The 22,463-nt window shown below is 43.0% G+C and overlaps 2 protein-coding genes across 5 annotated transcripts in view; one reads left to right on the top strand and one right to left on the bottom strand.

Annotated features, from left to right (window-relative positions):
• Positions 1-19,805, bottom strand: part of atg9b (autophagy related 9B) — a 72,835-nt gene extending 53,030 nt beyond the window's left edge. The window contains exons 1-3 of one of the 4 annotated variants that reach the window (XM_072257096.1): positions 18,405-19,803; positions 17,182-17,337; positions 655-807 (exon numbers count right to left, since the gene is read on the bottom strand). In XM_072257096.1, coding sequence (XP_072113197.1) covers positions 655-766 — 112 coding nt within the window. In that variant the 5' untranslated portion in view covers positions 767-807; positions 17,182-17,337; positions 18,405-19,803. Of the gene's footprint in view, positions 1-654; positions 808-2,895; positions 3,060-17,181; positions 17,338-18,404 lie in introns of those variants that run through there. The other 3 variants (XM_072257089.1, XM_072257103.1, XM_072257113.1) reach the window with 3 other exon arrangements.
• Positions 19,806-19,985: 180 nt separating this feature from the next.
• LOC140197196 (mitochondrial potassium channel ATP-binding subunit-like) overlaps positions 19,986-22,463 on the top strand; it is a 68,123-nt gene continuing 65,645 nt past the window's right edge. The window contains exon 1 of the mRNA XM_072257122.1: positions 19,986-20,205. Within this exon, the coding sequence (XP_072113223.1) occupies positions 19,991-20,205 (215 nt within the window). The 5' untranslated portion in view covers positions 19,986-19,990. The remainder of the gene's footprint in view (positions 20,206-22,463) is intronic.

Here is a 22,463-nt window from a genome sequence, read left to right on the forward strand (position 1 = left end):
GGCAAAGTGATGCATTTTGGGAAGTTAAACAAGAGCAGGACATGTAAAGTGAATAACAGGAGTATATTATTAAACAGAGACCCAAGGGTTCTTTGAAATTGGGAACACAGATAGAGTGGATTGTGATGAAGGCATATGGCATTGTTGCCTTTATCGGCTCAAGCACTAAGTATAAGAGTTGGGACATCAGGTTACAGTTGTGCAAGTGTTGTTTAGGCTGCACTTGGAGTAATTACTGTGTGTAATTCCGGTCGCCACACTACAGGAACAACTTGACTAAGCTGGAGAGGATACAGAAAAGGTTTTGTGAGAATTTTACCTGGATTGGAGGCTTTTGTCATTAGGACAGATTGGATAGTCTAGTCTGATTTCCCTGGAGTGAAGGAAGCTGTGAGGTGACGTGATTGAGGTATAGTCAAGTCCCGTGAGTTGTATTTCCAGAAAACTATCTATATTGTGATTTTCTGTCATGTGAATCCTCTTTTCTCAACAAAGGGAAAGACACACATGTAGAAATTTGGCAATTTTTTTTTACATAGCACACAGAAGGTGGTTAAATATCTCAAGACAACAGGAGCTGTAGTGATTACATTAATGACAGTAATTTAAAAAAAATCAGAGGGCAAAAATAGAAGTCAGAATTAAGCCCTGTACCTTTGAGTCCCTCTGGAACATGAACCAATAGATCTTCACCAGGTGGAGAATCCTCTTCATACTCATCCCCCACAAGCCTCTGGTATTCCTGGTAAGTCTCAAACCTCGCCATTTTTAAAAGTTACATTCCCCAGAGCTGACCTGTGTAAACAACTGAAAAAAAAAGCAGTGTTAATAAGTTCATCATCCAAACGGCATGACAGTGTGCAACATTCAAAAGATTGGGGCAATTTGGGAATACTCAAAATGGGAAGAGTATGAGAATGTGTTGCAAGAGGGATCTTGGGGGCCTAAGTCCATAGCACCCTAAAAGGGGCAACACAAGAAAATAGGGTGGTGAAGGCAGCAAAAGGCATGCTTACCTTTATCAGTCAAGGCACTGAGTATAAAAGAGTCATCAAGTCATGTTGTAGCTGTGTAAAGCTCTGATTAGGCCTCACTTGGAGTATTGTGTGCAGTTCTAGTCACCCCACTGTAGGCAGGATGTGGACAGGGTGCTGAAGAGGTTTGCAAGGACGCTGCCTGGATTAGAGGGTATGAACTATAAGGAAAGGGTGGAAAAATTTGAATTGTTTTATCTGATGCAGAGGATGCTGGGGTTGGGGGGGGGGGACAACCTGGTACTGGTTTATAAAATTAGTGTTATAGATATGTTGGATAGTTAGAGCCCTTTTTCTGCTGAGCTCAAAATATCAAATACTACAGAACATAGTTTGAAGGGACAATACCGTATATGAAGAAAATGTGAGAGATAAATCTTTCTTTTACAGAAAGTGATGGGAGTCAGGAATACACCAGGGTGGTGGTGATAGTAGACATGGTAATGGAGCTTAACAGGCATTGAGACAGACACATCAATATGCAGAGAATGTGCAGGTAGATCGATTTAGTTTGATTTGGCATCATGGGCTGAAGTGCCTATTCCTGTGTCGTGCTATTCATTAAGAGGCCAGGCCAGGCAAATAAATACCAGTTGAACAGCACTGCATTGATACAAGGGCCTATACATCAAGATCAATGTGTCTGGGACTCTGATTAAAGAAATCTGGGAAAACACTTTTGATCAAACATGGAGAGGAGGACAACAAAACTGGTGACTATAGAATGAATCAGAGCTTGGAATGTACCCTGGCCAAAACAGATAACACCCGAATCATTGCTGAACTAGTTAGAGGTAACAAAGGAGCAAATTAGTAAAAGCTTTTTAAAAGTACAATTGCTGGAAATCTAAAATAGAAAGAGAAATTATTAGAAATACTCAGCAGGTTGGGCCATTTCTGAACGAAGAGGAAATGAGTTAATGTTTCAGTTAGAAGTCTTTTCTTCAGAACTTCTCAGGTTTCTCTTCTCTGCTTCACAAAGGATCTTTGACCTAAAACTTTACTCTATTTTCTCTCCCAATAGACAAAGCCTGACCAGCTGACTGTTTGCAGCAGGTTAATCAGACAGGCTGATGTTTACCTTACCTGATTCTGGGATTGATAATACAGAAATTGTAAACTTCTACTGCTTTGAGACTTGAGACAAAGCAAGCTGTTAATTAATGACAGTAGTCCTCCCTACAGGGCTGCCCTCTATGGCGGAGGACTACCATCATTAATGAAGTTGGAACCACAATAACATCAAGTGTTGAAACTTGGAGAACAAATTGAGCAAAAGGATTTGAGTTTTCAGCAAACAAAACACCAGAATATGTTGAGGGTATTCAGCAGATTTACACTTCAATTCAATGACCTCTCATCAGGCTTAATGAAGGCCCAATGGCCCAAAATATTAACTCAATTTGAATTTGAATGTATTTATTTAAATCTTACATCCATCCCACAACATGAAAGAGTAAAAATCTTTGCGCTATGACTCCATCACAATGTACAGTTATGTGAATTTATGAGCCCCGTGGCTCGTAGAAAGAAGCTGTCCCATAGCCTGTTGGTCCTGGCTTTAATGCTGCGGTGCCACTTGCCAGATGGAAGCAGCTGAAACAGTTTGTGGTTGGGGGGACTGGTGTCCTTGATGATCTTCTAGCCCTTTACACACCTGCTGCTATAAATGTCCTCGATGGAGGGAAGTTTACATCCACAGATGTGTTGGGCTGTCTGTACCACTCTCTGCAGTGCCTAGTGATCAAGGTTGGTGCAGTTCCGTGCCAGGCGGTGATACAGCCAGTCAGGATGCTCTCAATGGTGCCCCTGTAGAAGGTCTCGAGGATTTGAAATTGCCGAGGAACTTGAAACTACTCACCCTCTCAACTCCAGTCCCATTGATGCTGATCGGAGTGAGCCTTTCTCCATTCCTCCTGTAATCCATGATCAGCTTTTCTGTTTTTTGGACATTGAGGGAAAGGTTGTTATCTTGGCACCACTGTGTCAGGGTGTTAACCTCTCCTCTGTCGGCTGTCTTGTCAGTGCTAAAAATAAGACCATCAATGTTGTGTCATCTGCAAGTTTGATCAGCAGATTAGAGCTGTATGTGGTAACACAGTCGTGGGTGTAAAGGGAATGGAGGAGGGGACTCGGGACACAACCCTGGGGGGGGGCATCTGTGTTGAGGGTCAGAGATGAGACAGCCCATCCTTACCACCTGTTGGTGATCCAATAGGAAGTCCAGGATCCAGCCGCACAAGGCGGGGTGCAGGCACAGGTCTCTAAGCTTCCTGTTAAGTCTGGAGGGAATTATGGTGTTGAATGCTGAACTGTACTCCAGAAACAGCATTCTAACATATGCATCCCTCTTCTCCAGGTGAGTGAGGACAGTATGTAGTGGTGTGGCCATGACGTCATTGGTAGACCGGTTCCTTTGGTAGACAAATTGTGGGGGCAGGGGTCCAGTGTGGTGGTAGCATGCTGTAGATGTGGTCTTTAACAGGCCTCTCAAAGCATTTGCTCATAGTTGAGGTGAGTGCAACAGGGCGCCAATCTTTCAGGCATGCTACCTTCGTTTTCTTAGGTACAAGGACAACGATGGATGATTTGAAACAGGAGGGCACTACACACTGGGAGAGGGAGAGATTAAAAATGTCTGTAAACATACTAGCCAGCTGTTCCACACACACTTTGAGGACCTGCCCTGGGATGCCTTCAGGCCCTGCTGTCTTGTGGCTGTTGACACATTGGAAAGCTCTACATACCTCAGCCTCAGAGATGACCAAGGAACAGATCTTGTTGATGGCTCCCCTTGGGGGGTTAGTCTTATCAACCTCAAATCAAGCACAAAAAATATTTAAAAACGCAAACAACAGGAATTCTGCAGATGCTGGAAATTCAAGCAGCACACATCAAAGTTGCTGGTGAACGCAGCAGGCCAGGCAGCATCTCTAGGAAGAGGTACAGTCGACGTTTCAGACTGAGACCCTTCGGCAGGACCTGACGAAGGGTCTCGGCCTGAAACGTCGACTGTACCTCTTCCTAGAGATGCTGCCTGGCCTGCTGCGTTCACCAGCAACTTTGATGTGTGTTGCACAAAAAATATTTAGCATGTTTGGGAGTGAGGTGGCAATGTTAGTTGTAACGTTGCGTTTCCTCTTGAAGTCTGTGATGGTGTGCAGTCCTTGCCATATGTTGCATGTGTCATTGTCGCAGAGTTGTGACTGGATTTTGTCCGTGTTGCCATTTTGCCACCTTGATGGCTCTACGTAAATCATAGTGGCATCTCAAGCTCCTGTTGGTCTCCTGAGACAAAGGCTTTATCCCTTGCGCTGAGAGCAACACGCACTGAACTATTTATTCAGGGCACCTGGTTTGGGCACACCTGGACCGATTTTTGGGGAACAATATCTTCAATGCACTTCCGTATGAAGTTTGTGACCACCTCTGTATATTCAGAGATGTTATCAAAATACCTCCCAGGTGACACTTCCAAAGTAGTCTTGTAACATTGAATTTCTCTCTCCAGAGAACCTGCCTGATCTGTTGAGCACTTCACAAACAGAAAATCTGCAGATGCTAGAAATCCAAGCAACACACACAAAATGTTGGAGGAACTCAGCAGGCCAACAGCATCTATGGAAAAGAGAACACAGTCAACATTTCAGGCCAAGACCCTTCATCAGGACTGGAAAGGAAGGGGAAAAGTCAGATTAAGAAAGTGAGGGGGGAGAGGAAGAGGGGAAAGAGGTACAGGGGAGAAAGTACAAGGTGGCAGGTGATAGTGAAACCTGGGTGGGGCGGTGAAGTAAAGAGCTGGGAAGTTGATTGGTGAAAGAGGTGGATTGCGCAGTCGAGTGTCTATCTTATCATATTAAGTAAGTATTCAGTAGTTTTGCAACTGTGGGTTAGAAAATGTTCTTGAGCCTGGTGGTACGTGCTTTCAGATCTTTGTATCTTCTGCCCAATAAAGAGAGGAGAATAGAGAATTCCTAGGGTTAATGGGGTCTTTGACTACGTTGGCTCCTTTACTGAGTCAGTAAGAACAGCAGAGAGAAAAATAGAGGCAAGGCTGGTTTCCATGATGTACTGAGCTGTGTCCACAACTCTCTGCAGTTTCCTACAGGCAGAGCAGTTGCCATACCAAGCCATAGCGCATCTGGATAGAATGCCTTCTATGGTGCATCAATAAAAATTCTTGAGAACCAAAGGGTACTTATCAAATTTCTTTGGCCTCCTGAGGAAGTAGAGGCACTGGCCGGCTTTCTTTAATACTTTCATGAACTAAATGCAGGCAGATGGGAGGGAGTGTACATGGGTTCATTATCCATTCAGAAATCTGATGGCACAGGGGTGAAAGCAGTTCCTGAAACATTGTGTATTTTCCATAAGACCATAAGATGTAGGAGCAGATTTAGGTACAGGAGCCTGAGAACACACATTCAACATTTTAGGAACAGCTTCTTCCCCTCCGCCATCAGATTTCTGAACAGTCCACGGACCCATGAAATCTATTTCGCTATCTTTTTGCACCATTTATGTATTTCTCATTGCAACACAGTAATTTTTGATGTATTGCACTGTACTGCTGCCACAAAACACTAAGTTTCACGAAATATTTCAGTGATAATAAACTTGATTCTGATTCCTCCATTATAGTATCTGCATTTAGGACTGCAAGACACTTTGGTATGTCTACAGATTATGAACATTGACAAGATTCTTTGTGCTGAACAGTCAAAAGAATGCTCACTATGCATCCCAAAAACCCAATGTTTTGTTTTTGAATCTTCCTGCCCTTTTACCTCCACATTTGGTACAGTGACCAGCTCCTAAGCTTGACATCCCTTCCTCATAAGACAGCCTATGATAAGAGACTCTCCGTGGTATGAACAAGCGACTGTTGGAATGTCTGACACCACTTGCTCAGTTTGAATCATAGTGTTACAGAATATTGGAAAGAGAACATTCCCAGATGTGTGTCAGTGAGAGGCTGTCACCGGAAACCCTCTCAACACGTTGATGAGATATGCCAAGTGGGATCAACAAGTACAAAATGAAGACTGACTGTCAGAGACAGCAGATAAACAGAGAAGCTTCTTCATGTGACAGCTATCCAAGGAATTTCAAAATGTGCCAAACATCAAATTTCTTAGTTATAGCAGTTCACTCAAACCACTGCATTGTCAATAGCATTGCAGTAATGGAGTCACAAAGTCAGAGTAAACAGCATGGAAGCAGGCCTTTTGGCCCAGCATAAACATGCTACCCACAATGCCTAGTGAAATCAATAAAGTCTTCTTTGGAAGTCTACAATCATGATGTTCAGTGATCAATTTGGGAGTTTTCTTAAAGGCTTGCAAAAGATTGACCATTTATCTTCCAACAGATGATAGGTTTTCCCAATACTTCTTGTCTTTGATTTGGATTTCGAGCATGTGCTTTTTCTTTTTCTTTTCAGCAAGTATCTAGGACCAGTTTTAGGCTGATAGACAAGTGGATTAAAGGGTCATTACTGTGGTCAGGGTTGTTCACACAATCTGTGGCAATGATGTGGATGAGGGCTTTTTAAAAATATTTTTAATGAGGTACAGCATGAAATAGGCCCATCAGGCCATTTGAACTGTGCCACCCAGCAACTCCCAATTTAACCCTAGTTTAATCACAGGACAATTTACAAAGACCAATTAACCTACCAAGCAGTGCATCTTTAGAGTGTGGAAGGAAACCAGAGCAGCCGGAGAAAATGCACGCAGTCACGAGAGAACGTACAGACTCCTTACAGGTATCAATGGGAATTAAACCCCATTTCCACTGTACTGTAAAGCTTTGGGCAAACCATTAAGGCACCATACCACCCCAAGTGCTGTCAGTTTCAAGTATCATATATCCAAGACAGCTGATGATAAAAAGTTGAATGGCAATTCTATGCAACCCCTTTTGTCTTCAAAGCGGTGCTATGCAAACACATAAAACTACTATACATTACAAAATAAATAATGCAAACAAAAGAAATAATAAGGTAGTGTACATGGGTTCAGGGACCATTCAGAAATCTGATGGCAGTGAGGAAGAAGCTATTCCTAAATCATTGAGTTCAAAGTAACTTTATTATTAAAGTACATGTACTCAGTGGCCACTTTATTGAGTACACCTGCTCACTAATGCAACTATCTAATCAGCCAATCATATGGCAACACGTCAATGCGTAAAAGCAAGAGGTTCAGTTGTTCAAACCAAACATCAGAATAAGGAAGAAATATGATCGAAGTGTCATTGACCATAATGATTGATTGTTGGTGCCACATGTAGAACATAGAACAGTGCAGCACAGGAACAGGCCATTTGGCCCACAATGTTGTGCCGAACCAGTTAAAAAGCAAATCAAAAACACCCAAACACTAATTCCTCCGACCTACACCACGTCCATATCCCTTTATCTTCCTTACATCTATGTGCCTATCCAAACATCTGTCAAAGGTCTTTAATTATTTGCCTCTACCACCATACCAGGCAGCGCGCTCCAGGCATCCATGACTTTGAGTAAAAAACTTTCCCCTCACATCCCCTTGAACCTACCCCCTCACCTTCAATGCATGCCCTCTGATATTAGACATTTCAACCCTGGGAAACAGATACTCTCTGTCTACTCTATCTATGCCTCTTATAATCTTGTAAAGCTCTATCAAAATCCCCTCAGCCTCCGGTGCTCCAGAGAAAACAACCCAACTTTATCCAGCCTCCCGTGATAGCACATGCCCTCTAAACCAGGCAGTATCCTAGTAAACCTCTCTGTACCCTCTCCAAAGTCTCAACATCCTTCCTACAGTGGGGAGGCCAGAACAGTAGGCAATGCTCCAATTGTGGCCAAACCAGAGTTTTATAAGGTTGTAACATAACTTCCTGGCTTTTGAACTCAATGCCTTGACTAAAAAAAGGAAGTATTCCATAAGCTTCTTAACCACCTGAATCAACCTGTGTAACTACTTTCAAGGAGCTATGAACTTGGATCCCAAGATCTCTCTGCACAGCAATACTGTTAGAGATCTTGCACTTAACAGTGCACTTTCTCCTTGAATTTGCCATACCACGGTGCAACACCTCACATTTATCTGGGTTACACTCCATCTGTCATTTCTCAGCCCATATCTGCAACTGATCTAATATTGTGCTGTATTGATTGCCAGTCTTCTACACTATCCACAATTCCAGCAATCTTGGTATCATCCGCAAATTTACTAACCCACTCATCTACATTTTCATTCAGGTCATTTATATCATCACGAATAGGAGAGGTCCCAGCACAGATCCCTGCAAAACACGACTATTTACAGACCTCCAGCTCAAAAAAGTCCCTTCTCCCACTAATTTCTGTCTTCTATGTGCAAGCCAGTTCTGAATCCAAGCAGCCAAATTGTTCTGTACCTATGCACCTGAATCTTCTAGATTAACCTCCTATGAAGGACTTTGTCAATCCCTTACCTAAATCCATATAGACAACACCCACTGCCCTACCCTCATCAAACTCTCTCATCACCTTGACAAAAAACTCAGTCAAGTTGGTAAGGCATGACCTACCAAGTACAAAGTCATGCTAATTAGGCCATGGGTTTCCAAATGTTCACATATCCTATCCCTAAGAATAGTCTCCAGCAACTTCCCTCCAATAAGCATGAGACTCATCAGTCTCTCGTTCCCTGGATTTTCCCTTGTTCTCTTCTTAAACAGAGGTACAACATTAGCCACTCACCAGTCCACCGGGATCATGCCAGAGGTTAAAGAGGACATGAAGATGCTAGTCAAGAGCCCAGCAATCTCGTCTCTTGCCTCCTTCAACAACCTGGGGTAAATCCATCAGGCCTTGGGGACTTATCCACCTTATACTGATTAGGAGGCTCAACACTTCTTCCTCCCTGACTCCTAAACACCCAAACATTTTTATACACTCAGCACTGATCTCCTGGGCCCCCAAATCCCTTTGCTTAGTAAATATGGAAGTAAAGTACTCATAAAGTACTTTGCTTACAATCTCTGCATCCAAGCAAATTATTGCCCCTTTATCTTTGACTGGTCCCACCCTCTCCCTAGTAATCCTCTTGCTCTTGATATATGTATAGAATGTCTTGGGAGTCACCTTAATCCTACCTACCAAGGATTTGTCAAGGCCCCTCCTGGCTTCCCTTCTTAATACTCCTCCTGTGCTTCGTTTGATCCTAACTTCCAATGCAATACATACTTTTCCTTTTTCTTCTTGACTAAATTCATCACTTATCCGGACATTCAAGGTTCTCTTATTTTCGATCACCGTCTTTTTTTCTAAAAGGAACATAGCTTTCCTCTACTCTGTGCAATTCATCTTTAAATACCTTCCACATGTTTGATGGGAACTGGGATAATCCTGGAAACTGTTGACTGGTGAGTCTCACGACAGTGGGGAGAATTCTTAGGGATAGGATTTATGAGCATTTTGGAAAGCCATGGCCTAATTAAGGATAGCCAGCATGGTCTTGTGCAGAGCAAGATGTGTCTTGCTTACTTGATTGAGTTTTTGACAGGTGACAAGGGTGATCGATGAAGGTTGAGCTGTGAATGTGGATGTGGATTTTACTGAGGTGTTTGACAAAGTCTCTCATGAGAAACTCATCCAGAAGATTAAGATGCATGGGATCCATGATGAATTGGCTGTTTGGATTCAGAACTGACTTGCACATAGAAGATAGTGGGTAGTGGTAGAAGAGACTCATTCTAGCCAGAGGTCTGTAATTAGTAGTGTTTCATCGATCTGTATTGGGACCTCTGCTGTTTATAAGTGATATGGATGAAAATGTAGATGGGTGGATTAGTAAGTTTTCAGATGATACAAAGATTGGTGGTGTTGTGGATAGTGTAGAAGACTGGCAAAGATTATAGTGGGATATAGATCAGCTGCAGATATGGGTGGAGAAATCGCAGACAGAGTTAAACCCAGCCAAATGTAAAGTGTTGTACCTTGCTAGGTCAAATGTAAAGAGACAGTACACTGTTGAGGGCTTAACAGTGTTGATGAGCAGAGGGATCTTGGGGATCCAAGTTCATAGCTGCCTGAAAGTGACAAAACAGATTGATAGGGTGGTTAAGAAGGCAAACGGTATGTTGCCTTTATTAGTCTGGGCATTGATTTAAAAGTTAAAAAGTTATGTTGCAGCGTTATATAACTAGTTAGGCTACATCTGTAGTATTGCACACGGTTCTGGTTGCCTCATTATAGGAAGGATGTCGAGAATTTGAAGAGGGTGCAGAAGTGGTTTACCAAAATGCTGTCAGGATTAGAGAAATTGCGAAAATGAGAGTTTGGGCAACCTTAGATTGTTTTATCTGGAGCGGCGGAGGCTGAGGGGAGATCTCATTGAGGATTATAAGCTTATGAAAGGCATAGATATAGTAGACAGACAATGTCTAATACCGGAAGGCATGCATTTAAGGTGACAGAATAAGTTCAAAGGAGACATGAGGGGCAATTTTTTTCTTAAAACGCAGAGAGTAGTGGGTGCATGGAAGTGGCTGCCTGGGGTAGTGGTAGAGGAAGAAACAGTGGAGACTTTAAAGAGATGTTTAGATAGGCACATGAATGTGACAGAAATAGAATGATATGGACATTGTGTAGGCAGATTAGTATTGGCCATTTGATTACTAATTTAATTGGTTTGGTACAATACTGTGGGCTGAAGGGCCTGTTCCTGTGCTGTTCTATGTTCTATGAGAAGTGAAAAACTCAAAAGCTGGGGTTCCCAAAGCCCTTGCTTAGCGGTATTGGTCCATGACATAAAAAAAAAGTTGGGAACTCCTGCTTAAAACGGACCTGAGGGGCAACTTCTTCACCCAAAAGGTGGAATGAACTGCCAAAGGAAGTAGTTGAGGAGGTACCTTTGGATAAGTACATAGATAAGATTTCTTTTCCCTAGAGCAAAGAAGATTGATGAAGGGCATCCTGATAGAGGTAGAGGTCCTCCCATGCTTACATAGAGAGTGCTTCATATCCGGAACTCACAGCCAGAAGTGGTAGATTCAGGTGGAATAACTATGTTCCAGAGACAGGTCACTTGAATAGACAAGGTTTAGGAAGATACAGAACAAATGGTATTAGTGTAGATGAGAAAAGGGGCTAGTATCAACACAGTTAGCAGAGTGGCCTGGTTTCTATGCTTTACAATTCTATGACTCATTTATAAGATTCCTTCTTCATATCCACAAGATATTTTTTGTTCAGGCTGAATTAGTCACCATGAAACTTTGCATGAACACAATCCCATACATGATGCAGAATCAGGACACAAGTCCCCGCGAGCTTGATAGCTTGTTGTAGGATTTTACTGCCTGAATTGGTTGTTCTCTCATGTAACAGCAAGCATGCTTGAAATGTTATTACTTGGCCATAAAGTACTCCACAATCTTAAGAGAAAAACCTGCTCATGAATGTGACCTCACCTTGCCAGCATTACTTCACAGGGACTTTAAACAGTAAGGTAAAGCAAGACTCCACTTACACAAGGCTGTTCAGATCAAGAGAAAGAGAAAATCTGCAGATGCTGGAAATCTGAGCAACACACACAAAATGCCGGAGGAACTCAGCAGGCCAGGCAGCATCTATGGAAAAAAGTACAGTTGACGTTTCAGGCCGAAACTTTTTTTTTTCCCCCCATAGATGCTGCCTGGCCTGCAGAGTTCCTCCGGTGTTTTGTGTGTTGTTCAGTTCACAGACAGAAGAGAGGAAGGGGTGGAAGGTTAAGATGATACAGCAGGATAAGGAACAACGTGAATAAGCTAGAAGGGAGCATAATTGCCAGCAGTCAGGCCAAATGGCTGGTTTCTTACTTAACAATTTGTGTTTATGCTCCCTGTATACCACAGAATGGGAGCCACTATAATTCACTGCAGTTTATCAACATGATGTCCAAATGGGAAAGAGGAAAGAGAGCAAATGAGTCCCTCTTCTGATACATCAGCATTCTGTATTTCCCCAGAACCATGAGCCCGGTTCACACCAACAATTATATGTAACAAGGAAGATGCATACAATTTTGCAGATGCTGGAATCTAGAGCAACAAACAATCTGCTGGAGGAACTCAGCAGGTTGAACGGCATCTGCAAGGAAAGGAATTGTTGACATTTCAGGTCAAAACGCTGCATTAGGATTCAAGAGACAAAGTGATGGGGACGAGATGTGGAATGAACAATAAGAATAGAACCATAGAAACTACAGCACAGAAACAGGCTTTTTGGCCCTTCTTGGCTGTGCCGAACCATTTTCTGCCTAGTCCCACTGACCTGCACATGGACCATATCCCTCCATACACCTCCCATCCATGTATTTGTCCAATTTATTCTTAAATGTTAAAAAAGGACCTGCATTTACCACCTCGTCTGGCAGCTCATTCCATACTCCCACCACTCTCTGTGTGAAGAAGCCCCACCTAATGTTCCCTTTAAACTTCCCCCCCCCCCACCCTTAACCCATGTCCTCTGGTTTTTTTCTCCCCTTGCCTCAGTGGAAAAAGCCTGCTTGCATTCACTCTATCTATACCCATCATAATTTTATATACCTCTATCAAATCTCCCCTCATTCTTCTACGCTCCAGGAAATAAAGTCCTAACCTATTCAACCTTCCTCTGTAACAGAGTTTCTCAAGTCCCGGCAACAACCTTGTAAACCTTCTCTGTACTCTTTCAACCTTATTTATATCCTTCCTGTAATTTGGTGACCAAAACTGAACACAATACTCCAGATTCAGCCTCACCAATGCCTTACACAACCTCATCATAACATTCCAGCTCTTATACTCAATACTTTGATTTATAAAGGCCAATGTACCAAATGCTCTCTTTACGACCCTATCTACCTGTGACGACACTTTTAGGGAATTTTGTATCTGTATTCCCAGATCCATCTATTCCACTGCACTCCTCAGTGCCTTACCATTAACCTTGTATGTTCTACCTTGTTAACCTTCAGTTAAATAAATGTAAGTGGATGTGAAATTGAATGCTTTGTTTTGAAAAATGGTGCAGGGGTCTGGCTTGCGGGTGGGGGGGTGGGCTGTTAAAGTAACCGCTTAAATTGTTCAGGACATTTGGAAGAAAAGCCAGATAAATACAGGGTTGATAGAGAGGGATAAAGGGGAGTGTGGCAATCCCATAGAGAATCTGTGTAAAACTTGAGGGCTCAGGTGGCATCCATCATCAAGGTCCTTCACCATTGGGGGGGTGGTGGGTATGCCCTCTTCTGGGTATCACCATTAGGGTGGATGTACAGAGGCCGACACTCAATAATCCAGCAACAGTTTCTTCCTCTGTGCCATCAGATTTCTGAATGCTCCATACACCAATGAACACTGCCTCATTATTTCTTTATTTTTGTAATTTATAGATTTTTAGGTTTTTAAAGTTGCAAAACAAACTTTACATCATATGACAGTGATAATTAATCTGATTCTGATTTTGACAATAAAGATGGAGAAGAACAGATTTATCGAGACACCATCTAGCGTGGGGAAATACTGCCAAAAAATATTATTTAAAGATTCAGGATCATAACAGCTGAACAAGAAAGATTGTGAAGTGATTACATTGAATTGTTTAAATTGTCGATGTAAGTCTCCAAGAGCCAAGAACAAAGATGCAATTTTTAAAAAAGATTTAAGATAGTGGTAAAACTTGAAATGGCGAAATACTGAATTATACGCAAAAATTAACGAAGAGGTAAGTCTGGTAGCTGAAGGAAAGGAGATTTAAAAGATCATGGGAACTCAGAATGAATCACTTGGCGTAAAAGCACCTGGATAAAATAATGGGATTGAATAGCTGTTTCTGACCTGTGATTTCCATGTAATTCTGGACAGGAGAGAACAAGCCCCTGTAGTGTTATGTGTTTAAATAAAGATGTTCAAAGAGACAAACATTTGCATTGGAATTTTAAAACCTACAGATGTGTGCATTGGCCAGATAAAGGAAGCCATCCGCTTGAAATGTGTTATCACCATAATACTGCCTCAGTCTGTTTGCTTTACAGTGCCTGCTTGCCTGTTGTAATCTTACTTACGCGAGTTCCTCTTCTTTAACAACATGAACCACTCTCTGGGGTGACACACGTGTGACACCAAAGCCTTTGCCATTGCACAGCCACACATACTTTGAAGGAATTCAGGTGGCCCTGAACCTTCAATATTTGATAGGCACCTATGCCATCCAAATGGCTACCAGAGGGAATCCCTTCTTTTAGAGTCAGAAAGTCAGAGTACTACAGCACAGAAACATGCCCTCTAGCCCATCTAGTCAATGGTGAACTGTTATTATACCTACACCTATCGGCCCACACCCATATTATAGCCCATCATACCCCTTCTGTCCATGTACTTATCCAAACTTCTATTAAATGTTGCAATCAAACTGTATCCACACTCACACTACCCGATGAATGAACAAGGTCCTCCTCAGGCTCCCCTTAATGTTTCACCTTAACCTATGACCTCTAGTTCTAGTTTCACCCAATCTCAGTAGAAAAAGCCTGTTTGCATTTACCCTATCTATGCTCCTCATAATTTAGTATACCTCCATCAAAACTCCCTGTCTCTAGGGAATAAAGTCCTAACTTGTTCAAACTTTTTCTGTTACTTTTATGTGATCCTCATTTACAAACATCAAATGAATATTATTTTTGAACTTGTTTTAGAAACCTTAACATGACAGATGATGCACTTGTGAAAGGCACATATCAAGAAAAAAACAACTCAAATTGTAGACAGACTTCAGCCACTGATTCAATCTCTTAGCCTTGTATCTCAATCCTGACTTGTTCCATCTTAAGGTGACACCAGACTCCAATGTAAGACTAGGTGATTAGGAGGGGAGTTGTCCCACCAGATGAACACTCAGGATCCTTGCAGCAAGCCACTCTATCTACGAAGGGTCCCAGACCTGATACACTAGCTGCTGCACTTCCCACAGATATTGCCTGATTTACCGAGTGTTTCCAACATTGTCTTTATTGACAGGATGAAAGATAACTTGATTGAGGTGTATAAGATGATAAAAGGCTTAGATAGAGTGGACAGCCAACAAACTTTTCCCAAGGTGGAAATAAATAATACAAGAGGGCATAATATTAAGTTGATTGGAGGAAAGTATAGGTGTGTGACAGAGGAAGATTTATTTTTTCATTTTTACAGCAAGTGTGTGGAAATTGCTGTCCGGGTTATGGTAAAGGAAGATACATTTGGGTATGTTTTAGAGATTCTTAGGCAGATGGATGATTCTTAGGACGATGTGGGAGGGAAGGGTTGGATTGATCTTGGAGAATGTTAAAAGGTGGGCACAACATCATGGGTCCAATATCTGCAGTTTGTTTTACATTTTCATTTCCAGTCCACCTTGAACTGAGGGGTCAATTGACCAGGGCTGTTATCATCCCTAGTTAATGGAGCAGTGACTTTGGAATCCAGTCTTCCTGACCATGTCTTACCCTTCCATTAGATTCCGCATACTCCATAATAGAAACTTGTAGAGAAATGACACTAAGCAGAGAATTAAAACTCAAACTGGCATCAATCACCTGCAATACAAGTGCAGGGAGTGATACTCTGGCATAGAGCAGACACAAATAACCATTTCCCATGACTGAGCTATGCAAATGTGATTGCCATTAGACAGATAGATAGATACTTTATTGATCCCAAAGGAAATTACAGCGTCACTGTTGCATTACGAGTGCCTAATATACAAATATTAGAAGAGAAGTAAGAAAGAATTTAAAAAAAAGTTACCCCAAACATTCTAACAGGAGGGGTCATCACTTCCCCGGCTACAGGTTGACTCATTATAGAGTTGAATGGGTAAGAATGACCTCATACAGCATTCTTTGCACAGTTGTCTTAGTCTATTACTAAAAGTGCTCCCCTGTTCAACCAAGGTGGCATGCAGAGGGTGGAAAAAAAATTCCGGAATTGCCAGAGGGTCCTTTGTTCTACCACAGGCTCCAATGTGTCCAGTTTTATTCCTATAGCAGAGCCAGCCTTGCTAATCAGTTTACTGAACCTGCTGGCATCACCCGTGTGGCATTGCCCCAACACACCACCACATAGAAGATTGTACTGGCAACAACAGACTGGTAGAACATGTGAATGAGAGGCCTGCCTTCTCCAAAGGACCACAGTCTCCTCAGGAAGCAGAGGTGACTCTGGTCCTTCTTGTATACAACCTCTGTGTTGGTGTTCCACTCAAATCTGTCATCCAGGTACACCCCCAGATACTTGTAGGTCCTCACCACATCCACATCTTCACAACTAATAGTAACAGGGAGCAGTGCAGGCTGCCATCACCATCTCTTTGTCTTACTGATGTTGAGTTCGAGATGATTCAGCTTGCACCATTTGACAGAGCCCTCCACCAGGGCCCTGTTTTCATCCCGTCGTCATCCCTTTATGCACCCAACATTTGCTGAGTCATCAGAGAATTTCTGCAAATGACATGACTCAGTGTCGTATCTAAAACCCAAGGTATACAGGGCAAACAGTAAGGGAGCCAATACAGTACCCTGTGGGGTCCCAGTGCTGCTTATAGGCATGCCTGATGCACAGCTCTGAAGCCACAGAAACTGTGGTCTGCCAGTCCATTATAGAGTACAATGGAAGTGCCAACCTGCATCGACCAGAGCTTTCCCCACAGTAATGAGGGCTGTATGGTATTGAAGGCAATAAAATCAAAAAACATGATTCTCACAGTACTACCCTGCTGATCCAAATGGGAGTAGGCTCTGTTCAGCAGGTAGATGACAGCATCATCGACTCCAATGTACTCCTGGTAGGCAAACGATAGGAGATTGAGTGCTGTTCTGACCAGGGATCGGAGGTGAGTCAGGACCAGTCTCTTTAGGGTCATCATGATGTACGAGGTCAGGACCACTGAACAGTATTCATCCAAGGTTTTCAGTCAGCCATTCTTGGGTACTGGGACTACAGATGTCTTCCCCCCGCCGCCCCCCACAGTCGGGACCCTTTCCAGACTGAGACTCAGACTGAAAATGCGCTGGAGAACTCCTCACAACTACTCAGCACACTCCTACAGGACCTTGGGGTTCACACCATCCGGTCCCAATGCTTTATCATGGCTGAGTTTCCCCAGAGCCCTTCTCACCTGCTCAGTAGTGAAGGCGATCCAAGATGACTGGGGGGGTTGGTGGAAAGTCAGGGGTTGGGGGGGGGCGAAGATCAGGATGCTAGCAGTTGATAACACTGGATCTCTTGTACGCAAATGTTCAAGATGCATACAGCTCCATAGCTCTCCTCTCACCTGGAAGATCAGATCACAACCTGGTTCACCTCATGCCCTTGTATAAGCCCAAAGTACAGCAACAGCTAGTTACCACCAAGATAGTAAAGAAGTAGTCTCCAGAGGCCATCAAAGCCTAGAAGGGTTGCTTTGCGGTTACTGACTGGAATGTGCTTTGTGAACAATATGGGGAGGACATTAACAGATGTAATGATTGTGCCACTGGCTACATCATCTGTAATATCTTCAAGGCCTGTTCGCTGCTTCCCTAACAACAAGCCATGGGTCACCAGTGATCTAAAGGCTTTTCTGAACCACAAAAAGGGAGCCTTTAGATCAGGAGACAGGGAATTGAAACATGTGCAGAGGGAACTAAAGGAGAAGATCGAAATGGCTAATGAGGAATACAGGAGAGAGCTGGAGAACAAGCTTGGGCAGAGTAGCACATGGGAGGTGTGAAGAAGCATGAAGAACATAACTGGCTTCAATCAGCCTGGCTGTAGAGTCTCAGAGTGCAGCCATGAATGGTCTAATGAGTTAAACCAGTTCTTCAGTAGGTTTGACAATTGCCCTTTGTTCACAACCCCCTCAGCACACCAGTCTAGGTGCCAGGGCACCCAATGCTCCCCCCAGCACCAACACCTCCCCTCCTTCCTCCTCCAATTCAACACATGGATGAACACAGGCTACCACTGTCTACATCCCCTCCTTGCCTCATGCATCATACTTCCAATGCAGCCAGGAGTAGGAACCCTGAATGTTTCCTTACTAGGTCGGGACAGGGACATTGAAACAAAAGGGATTAGTTTCCAAGATAAGATCGTCTGACAAGAGTAGGCCTGATACCCCAATTCACCGATTGATAAACATATCACGTACCGCAGGAGGGCAGGATCTCTAGGAAGTCTAACATACATACCATCATCAAAGGCAAGCAGACCAACTTAGGCTGCCTATTTTGTTCATTAAGTGTCCATGTCGAAATGCTGGAGTGCATTACAGCTCCAAGACCACATTGCATCAGCTGCTTCTCTACTAATAACTGGGTGTCTCACAAATCCACAACACAAGACACATAGCTTTCTTACCTGTAATCATTCTACGGATGAGATCTCCCACCGTCCAATCAGAGTTCGGATATCCCGTCCAGTAAATAGCCTTCGCTTTGTTAAGAAACGTGTTAGTTAAAGCAGTCAGTGGAGCCAGCAGTCTCGTTTGCCTCAATTTGTAGTACGTTACCTAACTGCAACATCTGCCGTTCATCTCCAGCCTCCTGCGCTCTGCCTCTGCCACTGGCCTACTGGCGAGCAGTAGAGATACTTTGCCTGCTTTCTTCTTGTTTAAGTCCCATACTAACAACCGGAGATACTGGCGACATCTGGCAGTTTAGTGCTGAGTGTCACTGCACTCTTTTTCGGCAGTCCCTGCCTTTTTGTTTCACTCAGTTTCCTCTTGATTTGTATGCACGTCTATTCTCCTTGACAGCTTAGCAACAGCACATAAGTGTAGAAAAAGTCTTGCTCTTGGTGTTTGCGGTAGTCGAGCGGTTTCTGGTGACTTTTTGCTGTGTCACCGTACTTGCTGAGGCACCTCGTGTGCGCACTCCTCTTGCAGTTTCTATGTTCTGTTGACTCTGTTCTTGCACTCTATTTATATTCCTCTTGCAGTCTGTTTATATCTGCCTGGTGTTTAACCTACACTTCTTATGCTTTGTCCTCTCACCCTAATCTGTACTGTGGTGTTTGTTTTCCTGTGTATGCCCCGGCTGCTCTTTGCTCTCTCCTCCCCACCAGTACGTTCTACTTTCCTGTTGTGTCAGCACTCGCTGGACATCATTATTATTTGCCCTTTTCCTATAAGTTAGTTGCTTCTTGTTACAGTCTTTGCTCTGTTGGTTGCTCCTGTGTATCTCTCTCTCTCTACCTTCCTTTGTCTCGCTTGGATTGTTTGTCTAATGTTTCCAATGACCTTTCTGTTTGCTCCCCTCATTTGATCTTCCCTCAATTACATTCCATGTTGGTTTTTGTCCATCTCTATTCCACTTTTTCAACTATATCATCTCCTAATTATTTTCCCTGCTTAATCAGTAATTTGTTAGCTTTTCATAAGAAAACTCCCCCTCCCCGACTATTTCTCTGCTTTCAATTATCTTCCTTTCCCAGTTTACACTCTGCGCCCCACCCCCTCCGCGTGGTATCTGACCCTTTCTATTTAACACCCCTTTAACGATCCTCCCTCTCTTTTCAACCTCGTTTTGTTTTTCAACTCCTAAACCTTGCCTTTCCCTGCCGGTGTCCCCTCTCTTCGCACACCCCACCCTGTACAATTCCTCCTCTCCCCTCCCCTGCACCACTTGTAAATTTACACCTACCCTTTTCTCCCTTTTAATTTTCCTTCGGCTTCCCCTCGTTTAATCTGTCCCTGTTTTCACACCTCCCTTCTCACCCCCTGAAGCTCCCTCTTTCACAACACCAAAGACAAATGACAGCTCTTACCAGTGACATCACATAGATGGACCTCTGACCCTGTCGGTGACCTCATAAGCGCCAAAATTATTTACAACAAAGCACACTGCCCGTTCTTGCCCTCGCCCGCACAAAATACGTAAAAGAGAATTAAATATAAATAACCCTTATATAAAAATAATAAATAAAGCACAAAAATAATCTACGCTATGAATTGTGGATGGGATCAAAGATGGCGCTGCCCGCGTTGCTGGGGTAACGATACGAAGAGCAGTTCTGAGAGTCGATCCCCGGTTCTTTTCATTTTGTTTGCCATGTTTCACTTGTGTTTAAGAAACGGTTATACGATCAGGGGTTGTTTCCCCATCCACTCTGTGCGCATCTGGACCCGAACTGGGGGGAGATTTTCCGTTGGCAGCGGAAGGTAGGAGAAAGCCGGGCGCTTGCTTCCCCAAGTATGCTAGGATTTGTAGTTCGCGTTTCGTAGGAAGTGTAAGGTATAAGCAGGAGCAATAATGATAGGAACTACAACGCCTAGCACACTTTGTAACAGATACGCTTGCCCTTTGCTCTGACTGAAAAGGGACATTAGCTTCAGACCCCAGTGCTGAGCCAATAATAATCTGATCTCCAAATAGATCGCTGTGGTGACAAATTATGTGATCGTCTGCCGTCAAGTAGATTGACAGAATCATCAGCGAGAGGACCAGGGAATCTGAACAGTCCAAAACAAATGAAGCTGGAGGACAGAAGTCCAATTTCCATATCTTGGAGGATGTCCTGACAAAGATCATGGCTTTCTGGCTCTTTATCTCTTGAACGTCTTGCTTCACATATAATTCTAATATGTTGACCCGGAACTGTCTTTTCACACTTCCACGAGGAAGGAGGTACAGAGACTCCTAAAGTCTCACACTACCAGGTTCAGGAACAGCTGACACAAGGAATTCTGCAGGTGCTGAAAACCTTGAGCAACACACATAAAATCAGATTGTTCGGATCAGATTCCATCTTCAGTACTCTACCTCTTCCATCTCCTAGCTTCCTTCCCCTCTCATCTGAACTCACCAATTTCTTGCCAGCTTGTGCTCTCCCCTCCCCTGACTTTTTTTTTTATTCTGGTTTACGTTCCCTTCCATTCCAATCCTGATGAAGGGTCTCAACCAAAATGCCAACTCTTCAGTTCCCTCTAGAGATACTGCCTCCAGCATTTCCAGAACCAGAATCGGGTTTATGTTCACTGACATAGGTAATGAAGTTTGTTGTTTTGATGCTGCAGTATGTGCAATATATTTTAAAAATCGCTGTAAGTTACAATAATTATAAAAAACTAAGAACAAAAAGAAAGCAAAATAGTGAGGTAGTGCTCAAGAGATCATGGACTGATCAGAAATCTGATGGTGGAGGGCAAGAAGCTGTTCCTAAAACATTGAGTGTGTGTTTTCAAGCTCCTGCACGTCTTCCCTCATAGTAGTAATGGTGTTGAGGTTCCGTAATGATGGATGCTGCCTTTCGAAGATTTCCTCAATGGTAGGGAGGCTAGTGGTTATGATTGAGCTGCTAACTTCTCAATGAAGATTGGTGTGTGTGTTCCCCCCACTTCCCCTTCTTGAAGTCCAAAATCATTTCCTTGATATTACTGACATTGAGTGCAAAGTTATTGTTCTGACACCACTCAACTAACCGATCTATCTCAATCCTATATGCTTCCTCCTCATCATCTGAGATTCTGCCAATTACGGTTGTCTGATTGGCAAATTTATAAATGGTATTTATAGCACCTGGAAACATGGTCATGAGTAGAGAGAGTAGAACAGTGAGTGGGCTAAACACACACCCCTGAGGTGCACCTATGTTGATTGTCATTGAGGAGATATTATTTTCGTTCCACGCTGACTCTTGTCACCCTATGAGAAAGTGAGAGGGAGGTATGGAGGCTCAGATTTCGAAGCTTGTTAATTATTACCGGTGGTGTTGAAGGCTGAGCTGATATTGCTGTTGCTCAGGTGTTTCAAGGTGAAGTGGACAGCCAGTGACTCAAGAACTTAACTCAGTGACTTGAGTGTTACTCAAGAGCAGCTGATTCCCTTCAACCATTCAGTCCTTGAACCACACATCCCTAATCACAACATATTAGCAACACTATGACCACTATGAGAATGTTGCACTAAAAATTAACTTCATTTTTGCTTTTTTGTCTTGGTTATTTTCTTGTAAAAATTGTGTATAATTTATGTTTTTCTTGTGAATGCTGCTTATATGTGTGCCTGTGATGCTGCTCCAAGAAAATTTGTCATCACACCTTTTCATACATGCACTCATGCATATGATAATCGACTTGACATCAGAATCAGGTTTGTTATCACTGACATATGTAATGGCATTTGTTGTTTTGCGGCAACCATATAGTGCAAAACATAAAAATTGCTGTTACAAAAAAAGGTGCGAAAGACAAATAACAAATTAGTGTCATCAGTCCATGGACCATTCAGAAATCTGATGGCAAAGAGGAAGAATCTATTCCTAACACACAGAGTGTGGGTCTTCATTTCTCAATTATAGTAACAAGAAGAGGGCATGTGCTGGATGGTGATGGTCTTTAATGATGAATGGTGGCTTCATGAGGCATCACCTTTTGAAACAGTCCTCAATGGTGGAGAGGGTTGTGCCTGTGTTCGAGCT

The sequence above is a fragment of the Mobula birostris genome, chromosome 1, assembly GCF_030028105.1.
Source record: "Mobula birostris isolate sMobBir1 chromosome 1, sMobBir1.hap1, whole genome shotgun sequence".
NCBI lineage: Eukaryota > Metazoa > Chordata > Chondrichthyes > Myliobatiformes > Myliobatidae > Mobula > Mobula birostris.